General features: G+C 45.3%; 1 protein-coding gene across 1 annotated transcript; it reads right to left on the bottom strand.

Annotated features, from left to right (window-relative positions):
- Positions 1-7830: 7830 nt before the first annotated feature.
- On the bottom strand, positions 7831-26040 carry brk1 (BRICK1 subunit of SCAR/WAVE actin nucleating complex). The gene is made up of 3 exons (XM_055648023.1): positions 25849-26040; positions 13156-13238; positions 7831-8603 (listed from the first exon to the last, which is right to left on the bottom strand). The coding sequence occupies exons 1-3, from the start codon at positions 25964-25966 to the stop codon at positions 8577-8579; spliced, it is 228 nt and encodes a 75-aa protein (XP_055503998.1). The 5' UTR covers positions 25967-26040; the 3' UTR covers positions 7831-8576.
- Positions 26041-26868: the final 828 nt, after the last annotated feature.

The following is a 26868-nucleotide window of genomic DNA, read 5'->3' on the forward strand; positions in this document are numbered from 1 at the left end:
CTATTATAATTATCCATCCTGACAACTTAGTGAGTTTGAAACTCAAGTCTTTGACTTCCCTGTGTCCACTAGGTCAATCACAAACTAAATGTTTTCCCAAAGATACGTTTATATAACGTAACCAGGGGTGAATATCAGATCCTCTGGTCTCCCAGTGAGCTGAGGACAGGACAGGATGTTGCTTTAATTTAGAAGCTCAGAACTCTTGATAGGAACTGAGGCAGACAAGGTCTCCTGAGTCCGATAAAAAATATAGAACATATAACAACACAGCACAGGAAGGGGCCCTATGGCCCATAATATATGTATCAAGCATGACAAAAAGTTAAACTTATCTTATCTGCCTGTGCATGATCCATATCCCTCTATTCCATGAACTTCCATGCTCCTCTGTAAAAAACTCTTCAATGTCACTATTGCATCTGCCTCCACCACCACCCCAGGCAATGCATTCCAGGCCCCCACCACTCGCTGCGTTAAAGAAATTCTGTCTCCAACAATATTTTGATTCATTGAAAGTTACAGCATGGAAACAGGCCCTTTGGCCCCACCGAGTCCACCTCGACCGTTCATCACCCATTCACACTAGTTTTACGTTAACGAACTTCCTACACACTACGGGGCAATTTTAAGGAGGACCAATCACCTACAAACCCCCTTGTCTTTGGAATGTGGGAGGAAACCGGAGCACCCAGAGAAAACCCACGCAGTAACAGGGAGAACTTACAAACTCCACACACAGAAGGCACCCGAGGTCAGGATTGAACCGGTGTCTCTGGTGCTGTGAGGCAGCAGCTCTACCAGCTGTGCCACCATGCCCTGTGCCGAGGGCACATCACATAAAACTAATTGTGAGCCATTTTAAATTTTAATCCAGTGATCACATACATCAGTGCAGTCTTGCGGGTTGATTGAAGTGGAAAGTGTCCTGTCTTCTACATGTTGCCAAATCCTATGAGAACTCTCAGGCTGACTGTTACCCTGAATACAGACCAGAGGGAGTGCTTCATTGTCCAAGATCCTACCTGGTGAATCATTGAATTAACCTGCCGGCTTGGATTAATGTTAATGTTTCCAATGGCATTATTCCAAGAAACTGTGAAGTTCTCACAAGCCAACATTCCTCCCCACCACCCTAACGGAAATGTTAAACACAGAGGGTGGCGGATATATGGCAGCCTCTTCAGAGACCCACAACAGCCTGGCCACACTCTCATTTCACTCCTGCCATGGGGAAGGTACAGGAACCTGAAACCTGTAACACCCAGGTTCAGGAGCAGCTTCTTTCCGACAGCCATCAGTCTATTAAACACTGCAAAAAGGCTCCAAACTCTATAGACAGGGGCCATTGCTTTTAAAGTACACAAAAATGCTGGAGAAACTCAGCGGGTGCAGCAGCAACTATGGAGCGAAGGAAATAGGCAACGTTTCGGCTCGAAACGTTGCCTATTTCCTTCGCTCCATAGATGCTGCTGCACCCACTGAGTTTCTCCAGCACTTTTGTGTACCTTCGATTTTCCAGCATCTGCAGTTCCTTCTTAAAGGCATTGTTTTTAACTTTGGACTATTATTGTTCATTTATTTGTTTGTTTGTATATTTACTGTATGTATATATGTATATAAAATGGGACAATGACATTTTTAGCTTCTTGTTATATATGTGTAATATATAATATATTGAATTTGTATTGTTTACTCTGGGTTTTACATACCTGCTGTGCTGCTACAAAAACTGTTTTGGATCATATGCCAATAAAACACTCTTGATGGAACGAGTTGCCAGAGGAGGTTGTGAGGCAGGTACTCATTTAACAACTCATCAAACAACATTTAAAAAACATCAGGACAGGTGCATGGATAAGAAAGGTTCAGGGACATTGGGCGAAATGCAGCCAGGTGGGACTAGTGTAGATGGGGCATGTTGGTCGGCATGGGCAAGTTGGGCTGAAGGGCCTATTTCCCAATCTATGTGACCCTATGACTAAGATTCAGTCAAATTATCATTTAATCAAAAAAAGACACAAGGTGTTGGAGTGATTCAGAGGGTCAGGCAGCTTCCCTGGAGAACATGAATAGAAACGTAGAAACATAGAAAATAGGTGCAGGAGTAGGCCATTCTGCCCTTCGAGCCTGCACCGCCATTCAATATGATCATCCAACTCAGTATCCTGTTCCGGCCTTCTCTCCATACCCCCTGATCCCTTTAGCCACAAGGGCCACATCTAACTCCCTCTTAAATATAGCCAATGAACTGGCCTATAGATGATGTTTTGGTTCGGGACGCTTGGACATCTTTTTAAGGGCTGTTTCTAGGACAGAGTGATTGATGCATACCCAACAGCCACGATGTAACACACAATTCAGGGACTTGTGAAGGCACTTTGACTTAAGGTTAAGGAAAGCTATTGCTTCTGTTCCAGAAAGGACAGGGCATTATTACCAGCCGCAACTTCCCACACAAAAGCACAAAGACAATTCTGTTTGAACAAGTACATAATCATCGAGTCAATCAGATCACTGCTCAAGATTAGGCAAGTCACTACAGCTCTAAATCTCCACTCAAAAGCATCTCCGGGAAAGAAAACGCAAGCTGGAAAAGGACTTTATGCAATCAAGATCCTGTAGTAACAGTGTTTCATTGCCTAGCTGTGGAATTAGTCCAGGATTTTTGATGTAATTGTGCTCAGATGAAGGAGCCACCAGAGTTCAAATGCAGCAACGAATAAGTGTAGCACAACACACACAATTGGGTCAGTGTTTCTACAGGAACGATAATCTCCTCCATATCCAGGAAGTGAATAATTCTCAGCAACAGCTGGTGTGTGCACTGGCCTCTGTCCCCTCTCTCCTCTCCCCCCCTCTCTCTCTCTCCTTTTCCTCTTCTTCTCCTTCCTTCTCTGTCCTTCCCATTCCCTCTTCTCCCCTTTCACTCCCCCTCTCTCTAACCCCTCTCTCTCTCTCTCTCTCTGTGTTGTTCTCTGCATTCAATTCACATTTCTCCCCATTATTTCACAACCACAATTGAGTATGACTTATTGTGGCTGCACGAAGGGCGAGGCAGTTTGAGAAATACACTCCAGAACAAACGCCTAATGTCTCCTCTTTCCCAGCCCCAAAACTTGGCTCATTAAATTAAGCAGGAGCGAACATTTTCACATTATGTTCTGTCCTTATTACGTATTACGCATCGAGCTCTGAAACTCGAGAGGCACACATCAAGTGCAGGGCATAATTTAAAACAATTTTTAACCCTCCCAAGGAAATCTAAAGAAATTTGACATCAAAGTTATTAGAGTCATTGTTATGGAGTCAGAGGGTGTGGAAATAGGCCCTTCGGCCCAAGTTGCCTATGCTGACCAATATCCCCCTTCTACACTAGTCCCACCTGCCTGCATTTGGCCCATATACCTGTAAACATAAGGTAGACACAAAATGCTGGAGTAACTCAGTGGGTCAGGCAGCATCTCTGGAGAGAAGGAATGGGCGACATTTCAGGTCGAGACCCTTCTTCAGACTGATGTCAGGGGAGCGGGCGGGACAAAGACAGAATACAGGAACACCGGGGAGATAAGTTGGGGAATGGGATTTTTTTGTGTGCTAGTAGATGACAGGATGGATCAAATGGATTTCTTCCGTAACATTAGGAAATATGTAATATATGGGAAAGAACATGATTTAAGCTTGATGCTTTTTGCTTATAAGTGTGTGGCCCCCCAGGTTCAGAACATCGATGAATAGAACTATGTTTGTATTATTTCTTAATTAATTTTGTTAATTACAATGAGACATTGGGATTCTCATTTGTAAATCATCACCTGCACCTATTTATGGAACAAGCTGCCGGAGGACGTAGTTGAGGCAGGAACTATCGCAATGTTTAAGAAACATTTAGATAGGTACAAAGATAGGACAGGTTTAGAGGGATATGGGCCAAACGCAGGCAGGTAGGACTAGTGTACATGGGACATGTTGGTCGGTGCGGGCAAGTTGGGACGAGGGGCCTGTTTCCACGTTGTATGATTCGATTAAAGTGCGGTTCCCGGAGGTTTTTGTCAGTCTCCCTACCTGCTTCCACTGCCTGCAACCTGCAACCTCCGGCAACCTGCAACCTCTGGGAACAGCACGGAAACCTTGGGTGGGGCGCAAAGTCTCCAGAGGTTTCCGTTCAAGTTTCCTAAGTGGGCCTGGGGCATTTTTTAGTGTGCAGGGAGTGGAAGAGAAGGTGGGATAATATAGAACTAGTGTGAACGGGTGATTGATGCAATCATTCTGAAAATTCAACAAAGAGATCTGTGAGAAATCCATTACCGAAAAAAAATAAATTACGTGGCTTTATTTAAAAGTTCTCTTCCCACTAGTCTCAGCTCAAAGTTTAACTTGTGAAGTGGTTATTAACCAAAAGAGCCTGGATCCGTGAAGCCAATATTTAAACTAGGAAAAAGTTCAAAAGGACATCTCTCAGAGTTTAATAATTGTTTAACAAACCTTTCCTTTGACCTTATATTTGGCTTGCGTTGCCCTTGGATTTACCTGCATGCATTATTGGGAAGTTGCCAAGCGTTAAGTTGACCGGGCTGCAATGTTAATTTATTTTCAATTCAGGGTGAAAAATCAATGACACTTGAAAGGAAGGTATTCAAATTATTGGCTAGCCACTCAAAGCAGCTGATGAATGAGCTTATGATGAATTCATATGGCAACTAACAAATACAAACTCATCTCAAAGAATTTAGTCTAGTTTAGAGATACAGCGTGGAAATAGGCCCTTCTGCCCACTGAGTCCACGCCGACCAGCACTTACCCATACACTATTTTTATCCAACACACTAGGGACAATTTACAATTTTACCAAAGCCAATTCACGTACTAAACCTGTACGTCTTTGGAATGTGGGAGGAAACCGGAGCACCTGGAAAAAACCCACGGGGTCACAGGGAGAATGTATAAAAGCCATACGGACAGCAGCAGTAGTCAAGATCGAACCCGAGTCTCTGGCGCTGTAAGGCAGCAACTCTACCGTTGCAAGGTAAAAACGAAGGAATATGAACACCCTCCCACACCCTAGTTGTCCTGCTAGTTTCACAGTTCGTATCCATTCGTTATCACCTCTTCCACGACCAACAACGGACCATTGTGGACTCTACCCTTCCTGAGTCATCGGTGCCGGCTCCGATTTGTTCTGAACCTTTTAGTTTTGTTTAGAGATAGAGTGCGGAAACAGGCCTCACGGCCCACCGAGTTCGCACTGGGCAACGCTCCCCGCACATAATACTATTCTACACACTAGGGACAATTTACAATTTCATAACAAAGCCAATTAACCTACAAGCCTGCAAGTCTTTGGAGTGTGGGAGGAAACCGGAGCACCCCTGGAAAACCCACACAGGTCACAGGGAGAACATTCAAACTCCATACACCTGTCATCAGGTTTGAACCCGTGTCTCCGGCACTGTAAGGCACGACTCTACCTCTGCGCCACCGTTCCGATTTTCAAACCTCTAGTTTCCTTCTCCCCAGACTCTCTGAAGAAGGGTTTCGGCCCGAAACGTCACCTATTCCTTTCCACTGGAAATGCTGCCTGGCCCACTGAGTTACTCCAGCATTGTGTGTCTGTATTGCACTATGTTCTATGAATCGGTAGAACATGAATCGGTTCTATGAGTTGGTACTAGGATTGGGGTTGATTAAACTGAAGGGTAATGGAGGTATACTATTTGTAAGGCAGGAAAGATGTGATCCTTACCTGTCCAATTCATATGGTTGAATTCTAACGCTTCTGAAACTCATACAAGTAAACAATAAATGCTTGTCTTGCCAACAATGTCTCACTCTATGAATGATTGATAAAAATGCACTAGCATTATAGTATGCACAATTGTGCATTTATCTTTAATGGAACTTTGATTGCACTGTCAAAAACTTTACTAAATCTGCACACTTTATTTCACAGTGCCAGAGACCCAGGTTCAATCCTGACCTCGGATGCTGCTGTCTGTGTGGAGTTTACACGATCTCCCTGTGACCGCGTGGGTTTTCTCTGGGTGCTCCGGTTTCCTCCCACATCACCAAGACGGGGGCGGCCTTTGTGAATTGCCTCGCTGGATGCAGAAGTGGGATGACATAGAACTAATGATCAGTTTAGACCTGGTTAGTTTATTATCATATGTAGTGAGGTACAGTGAAAAGCTGTAAAGTGAATTGGTCAGCGTGGACTCAGTTGGCTGAAGACCCTTCAATCAATGCTGTAACCTTCAATCAATCTAAACAACATCAATGGAAATTTCAGTGACATCCAGTGCAACTTAATCCGCAGAAGCTAATTTTAAAGTCAATAGATTTGAAGGAACAGACAGCTCTGGAGTGCAGGAGGGCATGCATGGTCTCTCATTTTCAATGGTTTTCAGAGTCAATTACCTAGGCCTGTGATCATCAATATTTTTTCGACCACTGTGAAAGCCACATTAACGACTGAATTAGCTCATTAATGACAGCCCGCAGTACTTTGCTCTCTCTTATATTATCACCTTTAATTTGTCGTTCTTTCACTTTACTTAATGCAGTGGGTGCCTTTCTCTTAATTTATCACTCTTTCCCTATCACTACACACCCTCGGCCTTGTTTTATTTTCTCCCTTATTTCCTGCCCGCTTTCATTCTCTGCTTGTTTGGGTTCTCCTCTACCCACTCCTCCCTATCTCTTTCCTTCCCACTCACATTGGCTTTATCTTGTTTCCCTTCATTAACTATTAGATTAGAGATACAATGGGAACAGGCCCTTCAGCCCCCACCGACCACCTATTTGCACTAATTCTAGTTTATTCCACTCCCTATACACTTGGGGCAATTTACAGAACCCTATGAACCTACAAACCCGCACGTATTTGGGATGTGGGAGGAAACCAGAGTACCTGGAGGAAACCCACGCGGTCACAGGGAGAACGTGCACAAAGGCAGCACCAGAGGCCGTGATCAATCTCATGCCTCTGGTGCTGTGAGGCAGCAGCTGGCCGTCAATCACCCTGTACACTAGCACTATCCTACACAATAGGGACAATTTACACTTTTTTTTACCAAAGCCAATGAACCTACAACTCTTTGGAATGTGGGAGGAAACCGGAGCACCTGGAGAAAACCCACATGGTCACAGGGAGAATGTACAAACTCTGTACAGACAGCACCCGTAGTCAGGATTGAACCTGGGTCTCTGGCGCTGTGAGTTAGCTACTCTACCATTGTGCCACTGATCCACCCTAGTAGAGGAACACTTGCGTGAATGACGAAGATTTTAAAGAATGGGTGAAGTTCAACCAAGGAATTGATATCAAGTTAAAACGCGAGACAAAATCATGAGGACATTTTAGAAGCTACTTCGAGTCAAAGACAGGAAAGTTATTCTGCCGAAGATAAAAATGGCAGAAAAATTAATTACATGATTTTTGTCAGTCACAGTCGAAGACAAAAAACACTTTAGAAACTGCAAGGAACCAAAGAACCATTCAGAATGCAGAACTTTAAATTAAGATTCAAAAATATGAATAAAATTAAACCTTGATGAATCAGCCAGAGAAATGCTTGGACATCGTACGCTAAAGATATATTCCCAATCTACCCAGAGGTGGCCCTTGCAGTTTTTTTTAAATCAACATTTTCTCTCTAACACTATATTGCTGCAGTCTTGTTTGCTTTCTCTGCTTGCACTACCTGATGTACTCACATATGGTTTAATTGTGCAAAGTATGATTTGCCGAGATAGCACGCAAAATAAAGTTCTTCACTGTATCTTCATATGGGTGACAAAAATAAATGAATACTTAAAGCACTCAGAGCAATCTTACTTTTAGTTTAGTTTATTGTCACGTGGACCGAGGTACAATGAAAAACGTTTCTGTTGCGCGATATTCAGTCAGTGGACCAAGGCCTCTGACGCAACTTTACCTCTGCGCCACGGCGCTGCTCTTCAGATACGATACAAAATAACATTTAACACCCAAACTTTTAAAACATTTTTTTTTAATTTCCAATATATAGTGGATCACATTGGAGCAATGAAAATAAACAATAAAATGGTTTAAAAAAAAAATTCTAATCCCCTCCCCCCCCCTCCAAAAATGTTATTACATATGCATCAACAGTCACTATTCCCTCATCCAAGAGCTGGCTAGTCAGCCGGTAACCTGGAGATTACACATTGAGAGACATTATTTTATCAAGAATAAAATGGGAAGACAGGGCTACACTTACATCACACTTGGGAGTTAGATCACAAATCTTGAAATTAGGGAGATAAAAAAACCTCACTCCACCACAAACAGTTGGCACAAATTCTTCCCCACCCCACCCCCAACCAACCCATTCACAATTTTATGCCATGTCCCCCCCCCTTCACAAACGTGGGGGTCACCGCTGTATGGAACTCGCAGTCTGAATTAGTTTGAGCTCTCTTGTTAAAAAGCTTTAAATGATCAAAGAGTTAAGATAGAAAAGGAAGGAAGGTTTGATGGTCAGTGTCAGCTCCTCCCTGACATGATTCCATAAAAGTTCACGGTTACTCCCATCGGCTGTAGAAACGCCGCGGCTTTAGGTCAGAGTCTCGCCCTTCGTCACCTGTGGAACAAGCCAACAAACGCGCATCGTTAAAACGGCCAACGTTATATCAACGCGCATCGTTAAAACGGCCAACGTTATATCATGATCACTACCTGTAACTGGATTAGTGTCCTCTCAATGGCTCTCTCTCTCTCTCAACAATGGATTGGAAAGGTTTAGAAGGATATGGACCAAAGGCAGGTGGGACTAGTGTCGATCTTGGTCGGCGTGGGCTAATTGGGCTGAAGTCAATGGACTTTACACAGAAATGCCACGAAGAACAATCTTCTAATCTTGAAGATTAGACTAATCTTCTGGAATTATTTGAGGATGTGACAAGTAAAATGGATGAAGGGGTGCCAGTGGATGTAGTGTATCTAGACTTTCAGAAAGCCTTTGATGGGGTGCAGCATGGGAGACTGGTGACTAAAATTAGAGCACATGGTATTGGGGGTAGGGTGTTGACATGGATAGAAAATTGGTTGGCAGACAGGAAGCAAAGAGTAGGAGTAAACAGGTCCTTTTCAGAATGGCAGGCAGTGGCGAATGGAGAGCTCGATGTTGGGGCTGCAACTGTTTACCATATATATTAATGATTTGGAAGAGGGAACTAGGAGCAACACTAGCAAGTTTGCGGATGACACAAAGTTGGGTGGCAGTGTGAACTGTGAAGAGGACGTTAGGACGTTGCAGGGTGACCTGGACAGGTTGAATGAGTGGGCAGATGCGTGGCAGATGCAGTATAATATAGATAAATGTGAGGTTATCCACTTTGGTGGCAAAAACAAGGGGGCAGATTATTATCTCAATGGGGTTAGGTTAGGTAAGGGGGAGGTGCAGCGAGACCTGGGTGTCCTTGTACACCAGTCACTGAAAGTTGGCATGCATGTACAGCAGGCAGTGAAGAAAGCTAATGGAATGTTGGCCTTCATAACAAGGGGATTTCAGTATAGGAGTAAAGAGGTTCTTCTGCAGTTGTATAAGGCTCTGGTGAGACCACATCTGGAGTATTATGTCCAGTTTTGGTCTCCTAATTTGAGGAAGGACATCCTTATGATTGAGGCAGTGCAGCATAGGTTCACGAGATTGATCCCTGGGATGGCGGGACTGTCATACGAGGAAAGATTGAAAAGATTAGGCTTGTATTCACTGGAGTTTAGAAGGATGAGGGGTATCTTAAAGTATAACATATAAAATTATAAAAGGACTGGACAAGCTAGATGCAGGAAAAATGTTCCCAATGTTGGGCGAGTCCAGAACCAGGGGCCACAGTCTTAGAATAAAGGGGAGGCCATTTAAGACTGAGGTGAGAAAAAATATTTTCACCCAGAGAGTTGTGAATTTGTGGAATTCCCTGCCACAGAGGGCAGTGGAGGCCAAATCACTGGATGGATTTAAGAGAGAGTTAGATAGAGCTCTAGGGGTTAGTGGAATCGAGGGATAGGGGGAGAAGGCAGGCACGGGTTATTGATTGGGGACAATCAGCCATGATCACAATGAATGGAGGTGCTGGCTCGAAGGGCCGAATGGCCTCCTCCTGCACCTATTTTCTATGTTTCTATTACAATAGGTAGAAGCTGCACAGGCAGAATTAACACCTGCGCTTTTCCAAGTTGAGAATATACCACGTCACATTATCTTATGCAAAACAACGATAACGATGGACTGGTAAAATTAATTAATACTTTCAATACAACATGCAATCAACAGGACTGTAACCCAAAGTTGTTAGTCCTTGGCCTTTTCTTAACTAATAATTGATAGTTTGGCCATTTTCCCTCCAATTCTCGCATGATCAAGGGCTAATTTCTTTCCAGCTATTTAGATGCGGTCGAGTATTTACTATCAGCGACGCTGGATGGAATGTGTTCGCTTCTGGGATTTAATGCAAACCAGGGGTTTAAATGATGGTTGTGAAGCAAGGTTGGTTGTTAAAAGCAGGTAAGGACTTGCAGCATTTAACCATCCCAGAGAGCAAAGGGTTAAACCCCTGTCCCACGATGCGTGTTTACCCAAGAGCTCTCCCGAGTTTAAAAAAAAAAATCAAACTCCTGGTACCTCATCACGAGTATTTTTTTACTCTTGGAAATTTTTCACACTGTTGAAAAAACTTCACGAGTTTCCGCGTTTCCCGGTTACCTGCCGTTAGCATTACGAGCCGCTACGAGACGTCCACGAGCTCCGATGTACATTCTACGTACTTACCACGAGTTAGATTTTTTTTTTTTTAAACTCGGGAGAGCTCTTGGGTAAACTCGCATCGTGGGACAGGGCCTTTACACCGACACTGGAAATAGCAAATTCCTCATGATGTGGGGGCTGTGTATTAGTGAGGGTCAGATTGAGACATTGCTGGGGTCAAAGACTGTGTGTTACCTGAACTGTTTGATGCAGGTACAGACACCTTTCTGTCACAGGGATGAGGAGGCATTGCTTTCCTAGAAATGATCAGTGGCATTATTTTCCCTAACTCAGACCTATCATGTATTAAGAAATGCAAATTGAATATGTTTTGTAGTCACTTTTACTCTCCTGCAAATTTTGCAAGAGGAAGTTTTTAATGTGTATCTCAGATTGGTTTTGGCAGTGATGTGTGAATTCTGCAAGGACATATTTCCATTAGGATAACCGCCACAACATGGAGTGTAGACCTAAAAAAGCTGGAGTAACTCAATGGGTCGGGCAGCACCTCTGGAGATACTCTTGCTTTTTGTGCCTATCTTTGGTTTAAACCAACATCTGCAGTTCCTTCCTACACATAACATGGAGGGTGGTGGATGTATGGAATGCACTACTGGTGGAGGTATTTGTGGCAGGGACTATCGCAACATTTAAGCAGCAATTAGACAGGTACATGGATTTAGAGGGTTATAGGCCACACGCAGGCAAGTAGGACTAGAGCAGTTAAGACATGTTGGTCGGTGTGGGCAAGTTGGGCCGAGGGCCTGTTTCCACAACGTATGACTCTATGGAGGCCACCTGTACTGAATATATCTCTAAAATGTTACTTTTCTCATTGGTGTCAAAAATAAGAGAAAAAAATAATGGAGCAATACAGGGGGAAAACATATACAAGTTATTTGAAAAATAATATCTCCCTTAAAAATGCATTGTCCAAGGTCTTTAACATCTACAGGAGTGTCGTGCAGCATCTGTAGTGGCGGAATGAGAATGTCAACGTTAACCATGCTGATGCAAATCTTCGACCCAAAATGTTGACAATTCAATTCCCCCTCCACTGATGCTGCACAATCTGCTGAGTTCCCCCATCGGAGAGTTTAATGTGTCAATGATGATATGTTTTGGTGTGGTTGGCCAAAAAAGAGATAGTTGACATGTATGTTATGATGATGATAGATTGAAGAAATATCCATCATCATTTTTGTTAAGCATGTTCAGCAACTCCATTGATTCACTGAGCTCTATATTTTTAAGAACTTTGAAACTTGAAGGGTACAAGATGGCATTGGAAACCTGGCGACTCTTTGTAAAGTTTTAGAGATACAGAATGGAAACAGGCCCTTTGGCCCAGCGAGTCCGCATCGACCAGCGATCACCCATACACTACGTCTAGCACACACACTAGGGTCAATTTACAGAAGCCAATTAACCGACAAACCTGCACGTCTTTGGAATGTGGGAGGAAACCGGGGCCCCGGGAAAGCCCACGCGGTCACGGGGAGAACGTGTAAACTCCTGTCACCAGCACCACGACAGCACCGGTCATCATGATCAAACCCGGGTCTCTGGCACTGTAAGGCAGCAACTCTACCGCTGCGCCACTGTGTGCGGCCTCAGTTGAATTTGCTCTTGTATTCAAGTATGATTGTGCCAGTGTACAGTAAGATTTTTAACAAAACTGGACGCGGAAAAGGAATTTCACTGTACCTAGGTACGTGACAATAAGTAACATTGAACGCATGTCAGCTGCTTTGTACAGATCTTCTTCGTCTTGCGTAAGGCGTGCACAGCCTAAAGTTGTAGGACAACTTGTTCTATTTGATCTTAAGAGTGAGGAACATCACACAGTTCCCGGTGAGCTATGTGCGGCAGGATGTCTCGGCGAGCCAAGGCATTACTGACGGCAGGCCTGGTTCACCAGCCACAGAACCAGGACCGGGAAGTCACCGAGCCCCGGCCCCTGCTCCCACCGAAGACCAGGAACCGGAGAGGAGGTGGAGGTGGAGGGGGAGGGGGTCAGCGATGGCAGCAGACACCAGACAAGGGACGGCGGGAAGAACCATGGGTCTTACCTTCCGCGCCTTCAAGCTTGGCTGCGGGAGGGGCCACCAAGGTTGAAGATGGCCGAGCGAGGAGAGGGACGATGGTTCGCAGGACGACTGGATGGAGGTGTCGGCTGCAACCTGGCGACTCTTGCATATAGACTCAGTGGGCAGCTTCTGTGCATTGTGAGCTCACTGGGTATTGTAAATATGCATGGCAATAATCTCACTAATCTGTATGCAAAAAAAAATCTCACTGCACCTTGGTACACATGATAATAAAGAAGCCATTGAACCATTGTTTTGTCTCAAATAAACCTTCTGCCAGACAACCAGACCCCTCTTACCCTGGCCTCAATGTATTCAATCCTTCGTTCTAGAGCCGTCAGCTTTTCGTTCAGTGTGGCTAGCCGTGAGCGGCAAGACATATCTGCAAAAGACAAAAATACTGCAAATCACTTTACCGTTCTGTGACATGCACAAGGTTTTTCCTTTGTAGACTCTAGGCTGCAAATTAACATCAAGAATACTCGCCCATTCTTTTAACACAGAGTGCTGGAGCAACTCAGCAGGTAAGGCATCTCCTCTGGTGGACATGGATTGGTGGCGTTTCAGGTGGGGTTGCTTCTTCAGTCTGTAGAAGGCTCCCGACTCGAAACGTCATCATCCATTCCCTCCACAGATGCTTATGTGTAGGAAGGAACTGCTGATGCTGGTTTAAACCAAAAATAGACACAAAAGGCTGGAGTAACTCAGCGGGACAGGCAGCATCTCTCGAGAGGTGGAATGGGTGACGTTTCGGGGCGAGACCCTTCTTCAGAAGACCCAAAATGTCACCCATTCCTTCTCTCCAGTGATGCTGCCTGTCCCGCTGAGTTACTCCAGTTTTTAATGTCTATCTTCCCTCCACAGATGCTGATGACGCAGTGTTACTCCAGCAAGTTGTGTTTTGTTCAAGATCCCAACATAGGTCGTTGCTTTAGTGATACAGCACAGAAACAGACCCTTCAGCCCATCGAGTCCACTTCAATCATCAATCACCCATTCACACTAGTTCGATGTTACCCCAATTTCTCATCCACACCCCCGACAAACAAGGGGCAAATTCACGAAGGGCCTAATAATCTACAAACCCGCACGTCTTTGAGATGTGGGAGGAAACTGCAGCACCGTAACACTCCACACAGACAGTACCCAAAGTCAGGATCGAACTTGTGTCTCTGGCGCTGAGGCAGCAGCTCTGCCAGCTGTGCCAATATGGTGGTTAATGGGCCACAGTGGTTTGCACGACACACAGTGAATGCTCCCAACTAGCCTTTAAGATGGTTCCTTTGTTCCTTTTATGTTCACTCGGGATGGCAGATGGGATCTGGGTTAAATATCCCTTTAGAGAGGTAACTCTTTCTATGGTTAAAAGAATAGAACTGCAGGTTTTCGTGCCACACAGCAATTATTAAATACACATGTCAAGAGCTGTAGCAGCATGATATTTCGATCACATTAAAAAAAACAGTAGCTCCAGGCCGTTGAATGTGGAATGTTACTTATTTGAACACAAAAGCGATTTTTATTTAGAGACAGCATGGAGACAGCACCTTCGGCCCAACAACGTGCACAATGCATTCTCCGTGACCGCATGGGTTTACAACGGTTTCCTCCCACATCCCAAAGACCGTGCGGGTCTGTAGGCTAATTGCCCCTCTGTAAGTTACTCCGAGTGCGTGGGGAGTGGATGAGGAATAGATGAGTGGGGAGATGTTTTCAAGAGGGAGTTAGATTTAGCTGGGCGGCGCGACTTTCGTCAGCAGCGGCCTCTGCAGTCCGTCTGTATTTTTTTATTATTTTTGTCTCGTTTCAATGTAGTTTTTATTTTTTTTTTTTGTCGGGGTATGTGTGTGGGGGGGGGGTGTGGGTGGGGGGGGGGGGGGTAAACTGTAAAATCTTTCCCTTTCACGGGAGACCTGACCTTTTCTTGTCGGGTCTCCGTTGTTGTTGGGGATGCAACGTGGAGCGGCCTCCAACAGGAACGACCTGGGGCTCCAGTTGCGGAGCTGCGGTCCTACTCACCGTCGTGGAGCTGGCCAAGTCCAGAGCGGGTGAAGCTGTGGTGGAGCACTGCTGCGACCCGACCCCTGGAGATTCAGAGGCTGCAACCGCGGGTCTGGTGGATGGCAACACCGGAAGCCCGCGGGTCCCTGGTGGGAGACCACTTTTCGGGGCTTCCGCAGCGGCGACTTCTCCCGCCCGAGTAGCGGGGTTGAAGAGCACCTGGAGCGGGGCCTTACATCACCGCCCCGCGCGGCTTGGAATGGCTGCGGGACTTTGCGAGCGCATGCCGGGGGCTCTAACACCAAGACCCGGTGCGCGACCTCGCATCACCCGGCGTGGCTTTAAAGGCCGCGGGACAATCACCATTGCCCGCCGGGGGCTTTGACTTTGACATCGGGGGGGGGAGGGGGGGAGTGCAGTGGAGAGATAAGTTTTTTTTGCTTTCCATCACAGCGATGTGATGGATGTATGTGTAAATTGTGTTGTGTCTCGGGCCTTTTTCGTTTTGTAATGTATGGCTGCAGAAACGACATTTCGTTTGGACCTCAACGGGGTCCAAAAAACAAATAAATTGTATTGTATTGTATTGTATTGTAGCTCTTCGGGCTAAAGGAATCTAGGGATATGGGGGGAAAAGCAGGAATGGGGTACTAATTTTAGATGATCAGCCATGATCATATTGAATGGCGGTGGTGCTGGCTCGAAGGGACGAATGACCTACTCCTGCACCTATTTTTCTGTTTCTATGTCTTTTTTTTCTGTTTCTTTAGTAACTTGTCAGTTTCTTTGTTGAACTAAATTAAGGCGCATGTTGCAATCAAAATCAATGGGTGATAGATGGACGGCATGAACTAGGTGGGCTGAAGGGCCTGTTTCCATGCTGTATCATTCGATCAATCATACACAGCACAACTCCATCGACCAAGTTGATGAATATGGTTAGAAAGCATAATTTTAAACCAAAAGTGGCACAGTGGTTGAGCTGCTGCCTCACAGCGCCAGAGACCTGGATTTGATCCTGACTGTGGGCTCTGTCTGCACGGAGATTGTACGGTTTTCCTGTGACCGTGTCGCGGTCACGCCAAAGACGTACAGGTTTGTAGGTTCATTGGTTTCCGTAAATTGGTCCCAGAGTGTAAACCTCGTGTATGGGCGATCACTGATGGTGCGGATTCAGTAGGCCAAAGGGCCTGTTTCCACGCAGTATCTCTACCCTAAACAGCATGCCTGCCTTTATCCCCAAGAGAATTTAGCACAATTCTACCACACTGCCCAGTTAGTATATGAACCAACAACTTTAACAACAAAATGGAAATTAAATAAAGGATAAGTTCATAATCCGATGCAAAATACAAAGTGCTGGAAATAGACAGACAATATTTCATCTATCCTTTTTGAGAGTCTTCTTCAGACTGATAGGAGGTCAGGCAGCATCCCTGGAGAACTTGGATAGGCGATGTTTCCAGTCGGGACCCTTCTTCAGACTGCTAGCAAGTGATAGGTAGATGCAGGTTGATTGGCAAACGAGCGGAGTAAGTGACAAAGGCTGGAGGTGAAAAGGAGGCAAAAGGGTGCCAGATAAGGAGAGGACAGGTAAAATGTAACACTGTAGGGAGGGGTGTAGGTGGAAGGGGACAGGGGAGGGGAAAGAGGAGGGATAAAAAGGCAATGGGTGGCTTGGGGATGAGAGATGAACATACAAAGGAGAATGGAACATGAGGACTGGAGTGGAGGTGGTGGGAGAAAAGGGAGTTCTTTAGACAAGGAGTACACCAATGAATTCAGATTTTTTTTTGCCTCGTTTTGGAAGGGACTGATTGCCTGCAGCTACGGTTTATTTTTGGGTCAGATTTGTCAGCATTGCAATCACTTCATCTTGCCTTCTTCACGAAAGCACACGAGCCACTAACCTTGCCCTTTACACGGTAATCCTTATTTGTCTTTTAATCGTCTGAACCAAACATGCTGTTCAAGGTTTTATCAAAAGCCGATATTGGCAGAAACCCGTGTGCAGCCAATTCTCACCCATCCGTCTACGCAATCGAGCCTCCCCTGTCAGAGCTACGTCCATCACCACTTCGAGACCTCTACAATCCCCAGTTCTAGCCTCTAATGACTTTTAAAAGTCATCATTCCGATTCCAGCCATCTAATCCTTCCCCGCGTCCCCCACCCCACTCCACCAAGTTCCCTTTTTAAACCTCTTACTCTTTCTTAGTCATAGTCATACAGTGTGGAAACGGGCCATTTGGCCCAACTTGCCCACACCGACCAACATGTCCCATCTACACCAGTCCCACCTGCTGCCGTTCGGCACATATCCCTCCAAACCTGACCTATAAAGTATCTATCTAAATGTTTCTTAAACATTATGATATCACCTGTCTCAACTACCTCCTCTGGCAGGTCGCTCCATATACCTAACATCCTTTTTGTAAAAAGGCTGCCCCGCAGGTTCTTATTAAATCTTTCCCCCCTCACCTTAAACCTCTGAACTCTGGGTTAATGAATCTGTGGACTTACCCAATCTATTCCTCTCATGATCTTGAACACCTCTATAAGATCACCCCTCATCCTCCGGCACTCCAATGAATAAAGTCCTCGCCTGCCCAAACTCTCCCTATAGCACAGGCTCTCGAGTCCGGGCAACATCCTCGTAAATCGGCTCCGCATCCTTTCCTGCTTAACAAGATCTTTCTTACAACAGGGTGACCAAAACTGAAAACAATACTCTAAATGTGGTCTCACCAATGTCTTGTACAATGGTATCACGACCTCCCATCTCATATACTCTGGCTGACATCTTCTCTAAGACACGTTAATATTTATCTTCTGGCTTAATCGCCTGTTTACGCATCTCTCCATGTAAACATAAAATGTGGAAAGAAGGAACTGCAGATGCTGGTTTACCAAGGAAAGACAAAGTGCTGGAGTAATGTAGTGGGTTAGTCAGTATCTCTGGAAAACATGGATAGGTGACGATTCGGGTCAGGACCCTTCTCTGGATCAATTGAATTGGGGGGAGAAAGCTGGAAGAGAGGGGTTGTGTGCACAAGAGTGATGGTTGGATACAGGCAAGGAAGGGTGGGGTAGGGTTATGGGCGGATGGGTGGAGCAAGTGAGATTAAATGGAGATAAGAGGGTGTCAGATCTTGGAGGAGAGAGGAGTGAAATGTACAGCCAGAGAGAGGGATATAGATGGAAGTGGATGCGGGGGGGGGTGGGAGAAAATGTGCACGCACAGTGGTGGAGTGCTGGAAAGAGTTCTTAAGGGGTTGGACAGGCTAGATGCAGGAAGATTGCTCCCGATGTTGGGGAAGTCCAGGACAAGGGGTCACAGCTTAAGGATAAGGGGGAAATCCTTTAAAACCGAGATGAGAAGAACTTTTTTCACACAGAGAGTGGTGAATCTCTGGAACTCTCTGCCACAGAGGGTAGTCGAGGCCAGTTCATTGGCTATATTTAAGAGTGAGTTAAATGTGGCCCTTGTGGCCAAGGGGATCAGAGGGTATGGAGAGAAGGCAGGTACGGTATACTGAGTTGGATGATCAGCCATGATCATATTGAATGGCGGTGCAGGCTCGAAGGGCTGAATGGCCTACTCCTGCACCTAATTTCTATGTTTCTATGAAAGAGAAGGCAAAATAAAGGGCAGGCGAGATAGGTGGTTACAGGTGGGGGGGAGGTATTGGCAGATGTGATAAAGGCCTGAGATGAAGCCGCTTTGTACGGTGTTATGGGTTATGGGGAGAAGCCAGGAGTATGGGGTTGAGAGGGAAAGATAGATCAGCCATGATTGAATGGTGTAGCCTTGATGGGCTGAATGGCCTTATTCTGCTCAGATGGCAAAATTGTGGAATTCAATCTTCCAGCATTTTTAAGTGTCAATTTTGGTTTGACAAGGTCCTTGTACAGTGTGATGTCATCCAAATGGAACTTCTTGATGTGAATTTACTTACAAAGCAAAAAATTGCTCACTCCTTGTACTTACAGTATTCGCACAAGTTGCAAACGTTAGGATTACCAGCAACTCAAAAAAAAAATAATCACTTTTTCTATTAACCCCCCCACACAGAAACTGTGATGAACTGGAAACTTCTGGAAACAGATGTTCTATGCTGCAATTAATAGCTCAGATGTAGTTCAAGCGAGCAGCACTCCCTCCCTCCCTTTGCAGCTGCCAATGTTTAAGGGCTGGACATGTGCAATATGTTTATGACAGGAAGCATTCGTTTTCAGCACAAAGACAGTCAGAAATCTGGAATAGTTCTCCCGCCCAAATAAAAATGGGTGAAATACTTCTCCGAGCAGCAACTCAGAGAGCTGTGGAGGAGAAGTCAGTGGATATTTTTAAGGCATTGATAGACAAGCTCTTGATTAGAACAGGTGTCAAGGATTATGGGGAGAAGGCAAGAATTGATCCAGAGACACAAATTCCATAAGGCTGTCATAGGAGCAGAATTAGGCCACTCTGCCCATCGAGTCTGCTCTGTGATTCATTCATGGCTGATCTATCATTCCCTCCACCCCGTTCTCCTGCCTTCTCTGCATGAACTTTGAATTATGAGTGCTTAAGATGGCACCCAAGGCAGGTGACTCACTGCGTGCTGGTCCCAGAAGTGATTCTGCAATCAATCATTACAATCGCTCCACTCGCTTTATCCTGTGTCTTTAATCGGTGGACGGCTTGATCGTAAGTCTTTCCGCTGACGGGATAGCACGCAACAAAAAAGCTTTTCACTCTAACTCGGTACACGTAACAAAAAACGGAACTAATCAAGAATTTACCGATCTTCGCTTTAAAAATACTCAATGACTTGGCCTCTAACGCTGTCTGCGGTTATAAATTTCACAGATTCACTATCCTCTGGCTAAAGAAAATTTCTTCATCTCCATTCTAACGGTTTATCCTTCTATTCCGAGACTGTGCCCGCTGGTTCCAGACCCTTCCACTACTGAAAACATCCTCTCCAAATCCACTCTCTCTAGGCCTTTCATTAGTCGGTAAGTTTCAAAGAGATCTTCCCTCATCCTTTTAAACTCGAGTTTTATGTCTATCTCCCTGCAACACCGCCAGGGAATTAAATTCAAGTAATTAAATGAATCCAGAATTTTATAAGAGTTAGTCAAAGTAATTTGTCATGCAGTGGTTAAATTAGCTAAAGAACAATTCTGTGACCTGGAATAATAAGCCAAATGCCAAAGTTCAAATATTACTATGACAACTGTGGAATTTGAATTCAGCTAACAATCGAGTTGCAAAGGCCAATTTTCTAGTCTCAGTAAAAACACTATTGTGTTCGAGTGATCAGCATACAAATCACTGAACTGTTACAAAAACACACTTGGGTAAGGGAGGACACCTGCTATTCATATCCTGTGTGTGGCCATGTAAGAGGGGTGCACCAAAAGTGATGCACTGTAAATGCCGACTGAACGCCACTCAGTTTAAGGGCAATTAGTGATGACTGATAAATGTTCACCTTCTCAGCAACATCTGGATGTGGAAAAAAACAAATTACAAAACAAAAAGCAAGTACAGAACTATGGTTTAGTTTAGAAACAAGGAACAGTAGGGTGCTAGTCAACAAAAAAAAACATATATAATCTGCTGGAGTAACTCGATGGGTCAGGCAGTGTCTCTGGAGAACATGGATATGGATAGGTGATGTCCTTTTCTGTAAACCAGTAGCTGCAGTTCCTTGTTACTGTGTCCCACCCCTACGTCTCTTCCAGCTTTCTCCCCCTTACTACAATCAGTCTGAAGCAGGGCCCTGATCCGAAAAATCACCTACCCACAGTGAGTGACTCCAGCATTGAGTCTTTTTTTAATTAACTGATATAGTGGAGTAAAACATTTTAAAAGCATGCCTTGTACCAGCAGATGCCAAGCTAGGTTTAGTTTAGTTGAGAGATAGGGCATGGGAACAGGCCCTTCGCACCACCATGTCCATGGTGACCATTGATCTCCCGTTCACACTGGTTCTGCCTTATCCCACTTTCTCATCCACTCCCTACATGCTTGGGGCAATTTACTGAAGCCAATTAACCTACAAATAAAAGCGTATTTTAGTTGTGGGAGAAAGCTATTCCTACACTTTTGTACTTAAGCATGATTATGCCTATGCATAATAGTGTTTTTACTGGATTTCATTGTACCCAAGTACTGGTATAGATGGGACATGTTGGTCGGTGTGGGAAAGTTGGGCCGAAGTGCCTATTCCCGCGTAGTATGACTCCATAACTCCAAGTAGAAGGGGGTGACAGCATTGAACCCGATGCACCAGAGGAAATCCACGCCGTCTCAGGGAGAGGAATGATGTTAAAAATCATCTTGGTTCACTGACGGGTGGTGCCAGCAATGGCTGCCTCGCCAACAGTCTGTCCGTCCCCTCCTTCTTTGGTGTTTATTTGTATGTGTTAAATGTATGTTTTTACGGTCCTTTAGCTTGTTTTATGTGGGGGTGCAGGGGAGTTGGGGGAAAGCTTTCTAATCTCTTACCTCGACGGAGATGTGATTCTTTTTCGTATCGTATCTCCCTCTGCACTGCGGTCTAACATCGAGGAGCCTTTGCTGGAGGGCTCCACCGCGGGGGCCTGCGGACTTAACATCACGGAGCTCGTGATCCCTGTCGGGGATTGACTTTGGGGCTCCAACTGTGGGAGACTGCAGACTTTAACATCGCGGAGCTTGTGGTCTCTAGTTAGAGACCGACTTCGGTAAATCCAAGCTGCAGGAGCTTTGACCGCCCCGACCACTTCAGACCTACTACACGGTTCGCTCTCGAGTGCCTCCTCAGTTCAGGGGCATTGAACGCTGGATCATATGGCCTTACAGAGCCAGAGACCAGGGTTTGATCCCGACCACACGTGCTGTCTGTAGGGGATTTGTACGTTCTCCCTGCGACAGAGTGGGTTTTCTCCGGGTGCTCCGGTTTCTTCCTACACTCCAAAGACGTGCGATTTTGTAGGTCAATTGGCTTCTCCAAATTGTCCCTAGCGTGTAGAATAGAACATTGTATGGGTGATCGCTGGTCGGCACGGACTCAGTCGGTTGAAGGGCCTGTTTCCATGCGGTATCTGTAAACTAAACTAAATGCTGGAATTCCCAGAGTTTCTCCTTTATACCATGTATGAATACAAAATGGTTGAGGTGGTGAATTGCTGATAAAATTTTGCCAGTTAGCCCTTGGTTTGCTTTATAATGGAGTGACTAGGAATATTTTCCTTTGAAACTAAACCTTTGATGCAGTGAATATGCAAATGAGAAGCAAAACCAAGGAGGATTTCAGCTGGAATTGCCAATGTTTACAAAGTTATGCAGTCTTCGAGCAAAGGCATGGCAACAGCCCTGTCTTGGCAACACACCAGAACTGCTACATTTAACTTTCAATTGATTCTCACCAAGAAACACTTACAGGTCCATAACAAGGACAGTGGATGTTGTCTTGGTATTTAAGTCTGGGAATGAGGACAGAGGTCCCATATTGTGGGAATGGCAACTAACCCAAGGTCTTCCCCGCATAATTCCAAAACCCTAAGCATTCCCCATGGTGGTACACACACAACTGCGCTAACATTGTAGGGGTGGCACAGTGGCGGAGTTGCTGCCTTACAGCGTCAGAGACCCAGGTTTGATCCTGCCCACGGGTGCTGTTTGTAGGGAGTTTGCACGTTCTCCCTATGACCACGTGGGTTTTTCCCCGGGTGCACCGGTTTCCTCCCACATTCCAAAGATGCAGGTTTGTAGGTAAATTGGCTTCTGCAAATTGCCCCATGTGTTCGGGGATCGCTGATGGGCGTGGACTCGGTGGGCGTAGACTCGGTGGGCCTGTTTCTACGCTGTATCCCTAAACAAAACTAAAAACTAAAACCAAACTAATCAGCATGGGGTTGGGAGGTAGAGGAAAAAAAGCTGAACCAAAAACAAAACAGTAGCACATTCAATGAGCCTTCTGTGATCACAAACTACAGAGAATGTACACCACGGAAACAAGTCACTCTGTTGTAGAAACAAGGAACTACAGATGCTTGTTTACCAAGGAATGACACAAAACGCTAGAGTAACTCCTGTGGGTCAGGCAGTGTCTCTGAAGAACATGGATTGGTGCTGCTTCAGGTCGGGACCCTTGTTTAGACTCACAAGATGCCAGTGTTATGTTCGAGTCTGAAGAAGGGTCCTGACCCAAAAAGCTACCTGTTCATTTTCTCCAGAGATGCTGCCTGACCTGCTGAGTTACTCCAGCACTTTGTGCCTTACCTCGTGATTCTGTTTACTGAATGGATTCTTACACCCCTTCAGATTCCACCCCACTACTACCTTTTCCATTCTAAAATTAGATGTCTTCTTATTTCCCCCCCCCCCCCCCCCCCCCCCCCACCCCACATATCGCTTGCCTGGCTTTGCCCCACCCCTACCATTCTTCCACCCTTCTGTCCCCCTACTCCAATCAGTCTGAAAAAGGGCCCCAATTGAAAACATCACCTAGAGAACATAAGTTGGTGATGATTCAAGTAGGGACCCTTCTTCAGACACTTGCCGCTCCTTAGTCTGAAGAAAGGGTCCTGACCCGAAACGTCACCGAGCCATGTTCTCCAGAGATGCTACACCTATACACCAGCATCTGCAGTTCCTTGTTTCTACACCAAAACATCACCTATCCATATTCTCCAGTGAAACAAGGAAGTGCAGATGCTGGTTTTCAGAACAGGACATCACATATCCATGTCCTTCAGAAATCCTGCCTGACCCGCCGAGTTACTCCAGCACTTTGTGTTTTTTGCTGAGAAACTTGTTAATGTGCGCAGGTTTGCTTGAGAGGACAGCAAGGTCTGATAAATTAAACTGTATTTATTTTAATGCAGGAAGCCTGATAGGCATGACAGACTCATGGCATGGTTAGGTACTTGGGACTGGGATTACACAGCCATAACTGATGCAGAGCTGAGCGAGGGGAGGGCTGGTAGCTCAATGTTCCAGGGAACAGATACTACAGGCATGGTAAAATTGCAGACAGGAGAGGAGGGGAAAGGTGAACTTTTGATTAGAGAGGACAGAGTCACAGAGACACAACGTGTAAAAACTGGCCCACGACAGTGCTGGTTCGAAGGGCCAAATGGCCTACACCTGCACCTATTGTCTATTGACGACCAACATGCCCCATCTACACTATTCCCACCTGCCCACGTTTGGCCCATATCTCTCTAAACCTGTCGCATCTATGTACCTGTCCAAATGTTCATCACAGCAATTCTCAGAGGATATTCTTGTGGGATTGTAGAGTGAAGTTATATGGTGCAACAGAAATTTAAAAAAGGGGATGCTCACATTGATGGGGTTGCATTATAGGCAGCAAGAGCAGAGTGGATGTTGAGAGGATGCTGCCAGTCGTGGGAGAGTCTTGGACCAGAGGCCACAGCCTCAGAAAAAAAGGACATACCTTTAGGAAGGAGATCAGGATGAATTTCTTTAGCCAGAGGTTGGCGAATCTGTGAAATTTATGGACAGCTGTGGAGGCCGTCATATGGTATTTTTAAAGTGTAGATTGATGTTCTTGGTTAGTAAGAGCATCAGTTTTGGGGAGAAGGCAGGAGAATAAGGTTGAGAGGGAAAAGTAGATCAGCCATGATTGAATGGTGGAGCAGATTCGATGGGCCGAATGGCCTAATTATGCTCCTATTTCTTATGGTCATAATTAGAGAAGAAAATGTGTAGGGAGATTGCTGATGATAGCTGTAAAAATATCAGGGTTGTAATAGTAGATCATTTAAAATGTGCTCACATTGACTGGGAATCGCACAGTGCAAGGATCGGAGGGGATGGAATTTCTTAAGCGAGTCCAGGAACGTTTTCTTACACAATTTATATTGAGCCCTGCTAGAGAGGGCACAATGAGATGACAAGAACTGCACACAATATTCAGAATGTGACCTAACAACTTTCCCTTTATTCTCACCTTCAGCCATTCGCATCAAGTCCCCCGGATTCTACCACTTGCCTTACTAGTAACAATTTACAGTGGTCAATTAGCCTGCACATCTTTGAGATGCGGGAGGAAACCAGAGCACCAGGAGGAAACCAACGCAGTCACAGGAAGAACATGCAAACACCACACAGACATCACCCTAGATCAGGATCAAACCCGCGTCTCTGGCGCCGTGAGGCAGCAACTCTACCAGTTGCACCACTGTGTCACCATACCATGAACAAACCTCACGACACTTGTAATATTTTAGTATGTAACACCACATAGGCAACCACTGGTGTTAAGACCTCTTAGAAACCACCACTCTGTTGACAATCAGACTTGAAGAATAGCTACCTAGACTTTGTAAGGTAAGTGGCATCTACTAAAGATGAAAAAAAATCAACAGCTGTTTCAGAGAACAACACCCAAAAATACATGTGTCGGAAGGAAGAAGGGTCTCGACCCAAAACGTAACACACCCCTTTTCTCCAGAAGCTGCCTGACCCGCTGAGTTACTCCAACTTTTTGTGTCCACCCAAAAATACATGGTGTAGAAACAAGGAACTGCAGATGCCAGTTTGTCAAGGAAAGACACAGAATGCTAGAGTAACTCAACTGGTCAGGCAGCATCTCTGGAGAAGGGATATCCCAGTCTGAAGAAGAGTCCCGACACGAAACGTCACCTCTCCATGTTCTCCAGAGATGTTGACGGATCTGCTGAGATACTCCATACTCCAGCATTTTGTGTCTTTGCTACCCAGAAATACTCGTTCCTCTTGCTGCCATTCAGTTATGTCATTAGTATCTCTTTTCATCAACGGCTGCGAATTAAAAGCAATATATTTTTCTGTCTAGGTAAATGCAGACACAAGTAAACATCCAACATAAACGGAACCAGGCCACAAGCCCCGGACTGGCTTACAGGCATACGCTGAAGTGCGAGTGAATGGGAAAAGGAAGCTCTCCTCTTTACGCCCCAACTGGTTAATCGCGACTCAATGCCGCCGCCGCCGCCGCCGCTTACCAAATGAATTGAGGAAATCGGCGATCTTCTTGATACTGCTGGTGATAACCTCAATGTACTCCCTGTTAGCCCAGTCCTGGTGGATTTCCCTCTGCACCGGATCGCCCTGCCCCGCCATGTCTCAACTACAAGCCGAGGTGAACCGAGCCCACCTGTGTCCACGGCACCGATTGGCTTCGAGCCGTCCGTTTCAGGGCGTTTAACAGTCTGATTGGCCCCATCTAACACGGAAAGAGGGATTGAGCAAAGATTATTGGCTAGGAAGGCAGCGGATGAGACGGACGTTGTCATTGATTGAAGCCAGTACAAGCAAAGATCCTATAGCAAGCGCTATATCTTTGGTACAAGTGCTCGGATTTGGGCGAGGAAAATATTTGGTCTGAAAAAGGTTCTCGACTCGAAACGTCACCTATTCATTTTCTCCAGAAATGCTGTCTGACTCACCGAGTTACTCCTGCATTTTGTATCGATCTTCGGTATAAACCAGCATCTGCAGTTCCTTCCTGCACTAAAATATTTGGTTGATTGACTGATGAACATCGAACGGAACAGCAGGGGAACGGGCCCTTCGGCCCATAATAATAATAATTTCGCAATCGGTTGCATTAAACAAGAAAATAATTAGGTTAGCGAGATTAAAGTAATGATTGTAGGCCAGAACAATGCAATTGGTTATGATGAAGCTGGCAACTAACTGCAAATGCTGGTTTATATATAAAAAAACAAAAAATACATTGCGTGATATGTAGAATCAGAGTAATGCAGCATGGAAACAGGCCCTTCGGCCTAACTTGCCCATGCCGTCCAAGATGCCCCATCTTCACTAATCCCACCTGCCGGCATTTGGCCCATATCCCTTTAAACCTTTGATATTTATTGCCCAACCCTAATTGTATATAGTCAGCCTCCGACCCGGAACGTCACTTATTCCCTTTCCCCCAGAGATGCCACTTGGTCCGCTGAGCGATTCCAGCATTTTATGTTCATCTTTAAGGACAGAACCTTTTTTTTAAATTTCCA

The sequence above is a fragment of the Leucoraja erinacea genome, chromosome 16 (genome assembly GCF_028641065.1).
Source record: "Leucoraja erinacea ecotype New England chromosome 16, Leri_hhj_1, whole genome shotgun sequence".
NCBI lineage: Eukaryota > Metazoa > Chordata > Chondrichthyes > Rajiformes > Rajidae > Leucoraja > Leucoraja erinaceus.

Excerpts from the sequence above, each read along its gene's own strand:
- brk1 (XM_055648023.1), bottom strand. The coding sequence starts at position 25,966 with ATGGCGGGGCAGGGCGATCCGGTGCAGAGGGAAATCCACCAGGACTGG. Across the intron at positions 13,239-25,848 it reads CGATTTCCTCAATTCATTTG|ATATGTCTTGCCGCTCACGG; the intron begins GTAAGCGGCGGC and ends TGTCTTTTGCAG. Across the intron at positions 8,604-13,155 it reads TTGAATACATTGAGGCCAGG|GTGACGAAGGGCGAGACTCT; the intron begins GTAAGAGGGGTC and ends CTTGTTCCACAG.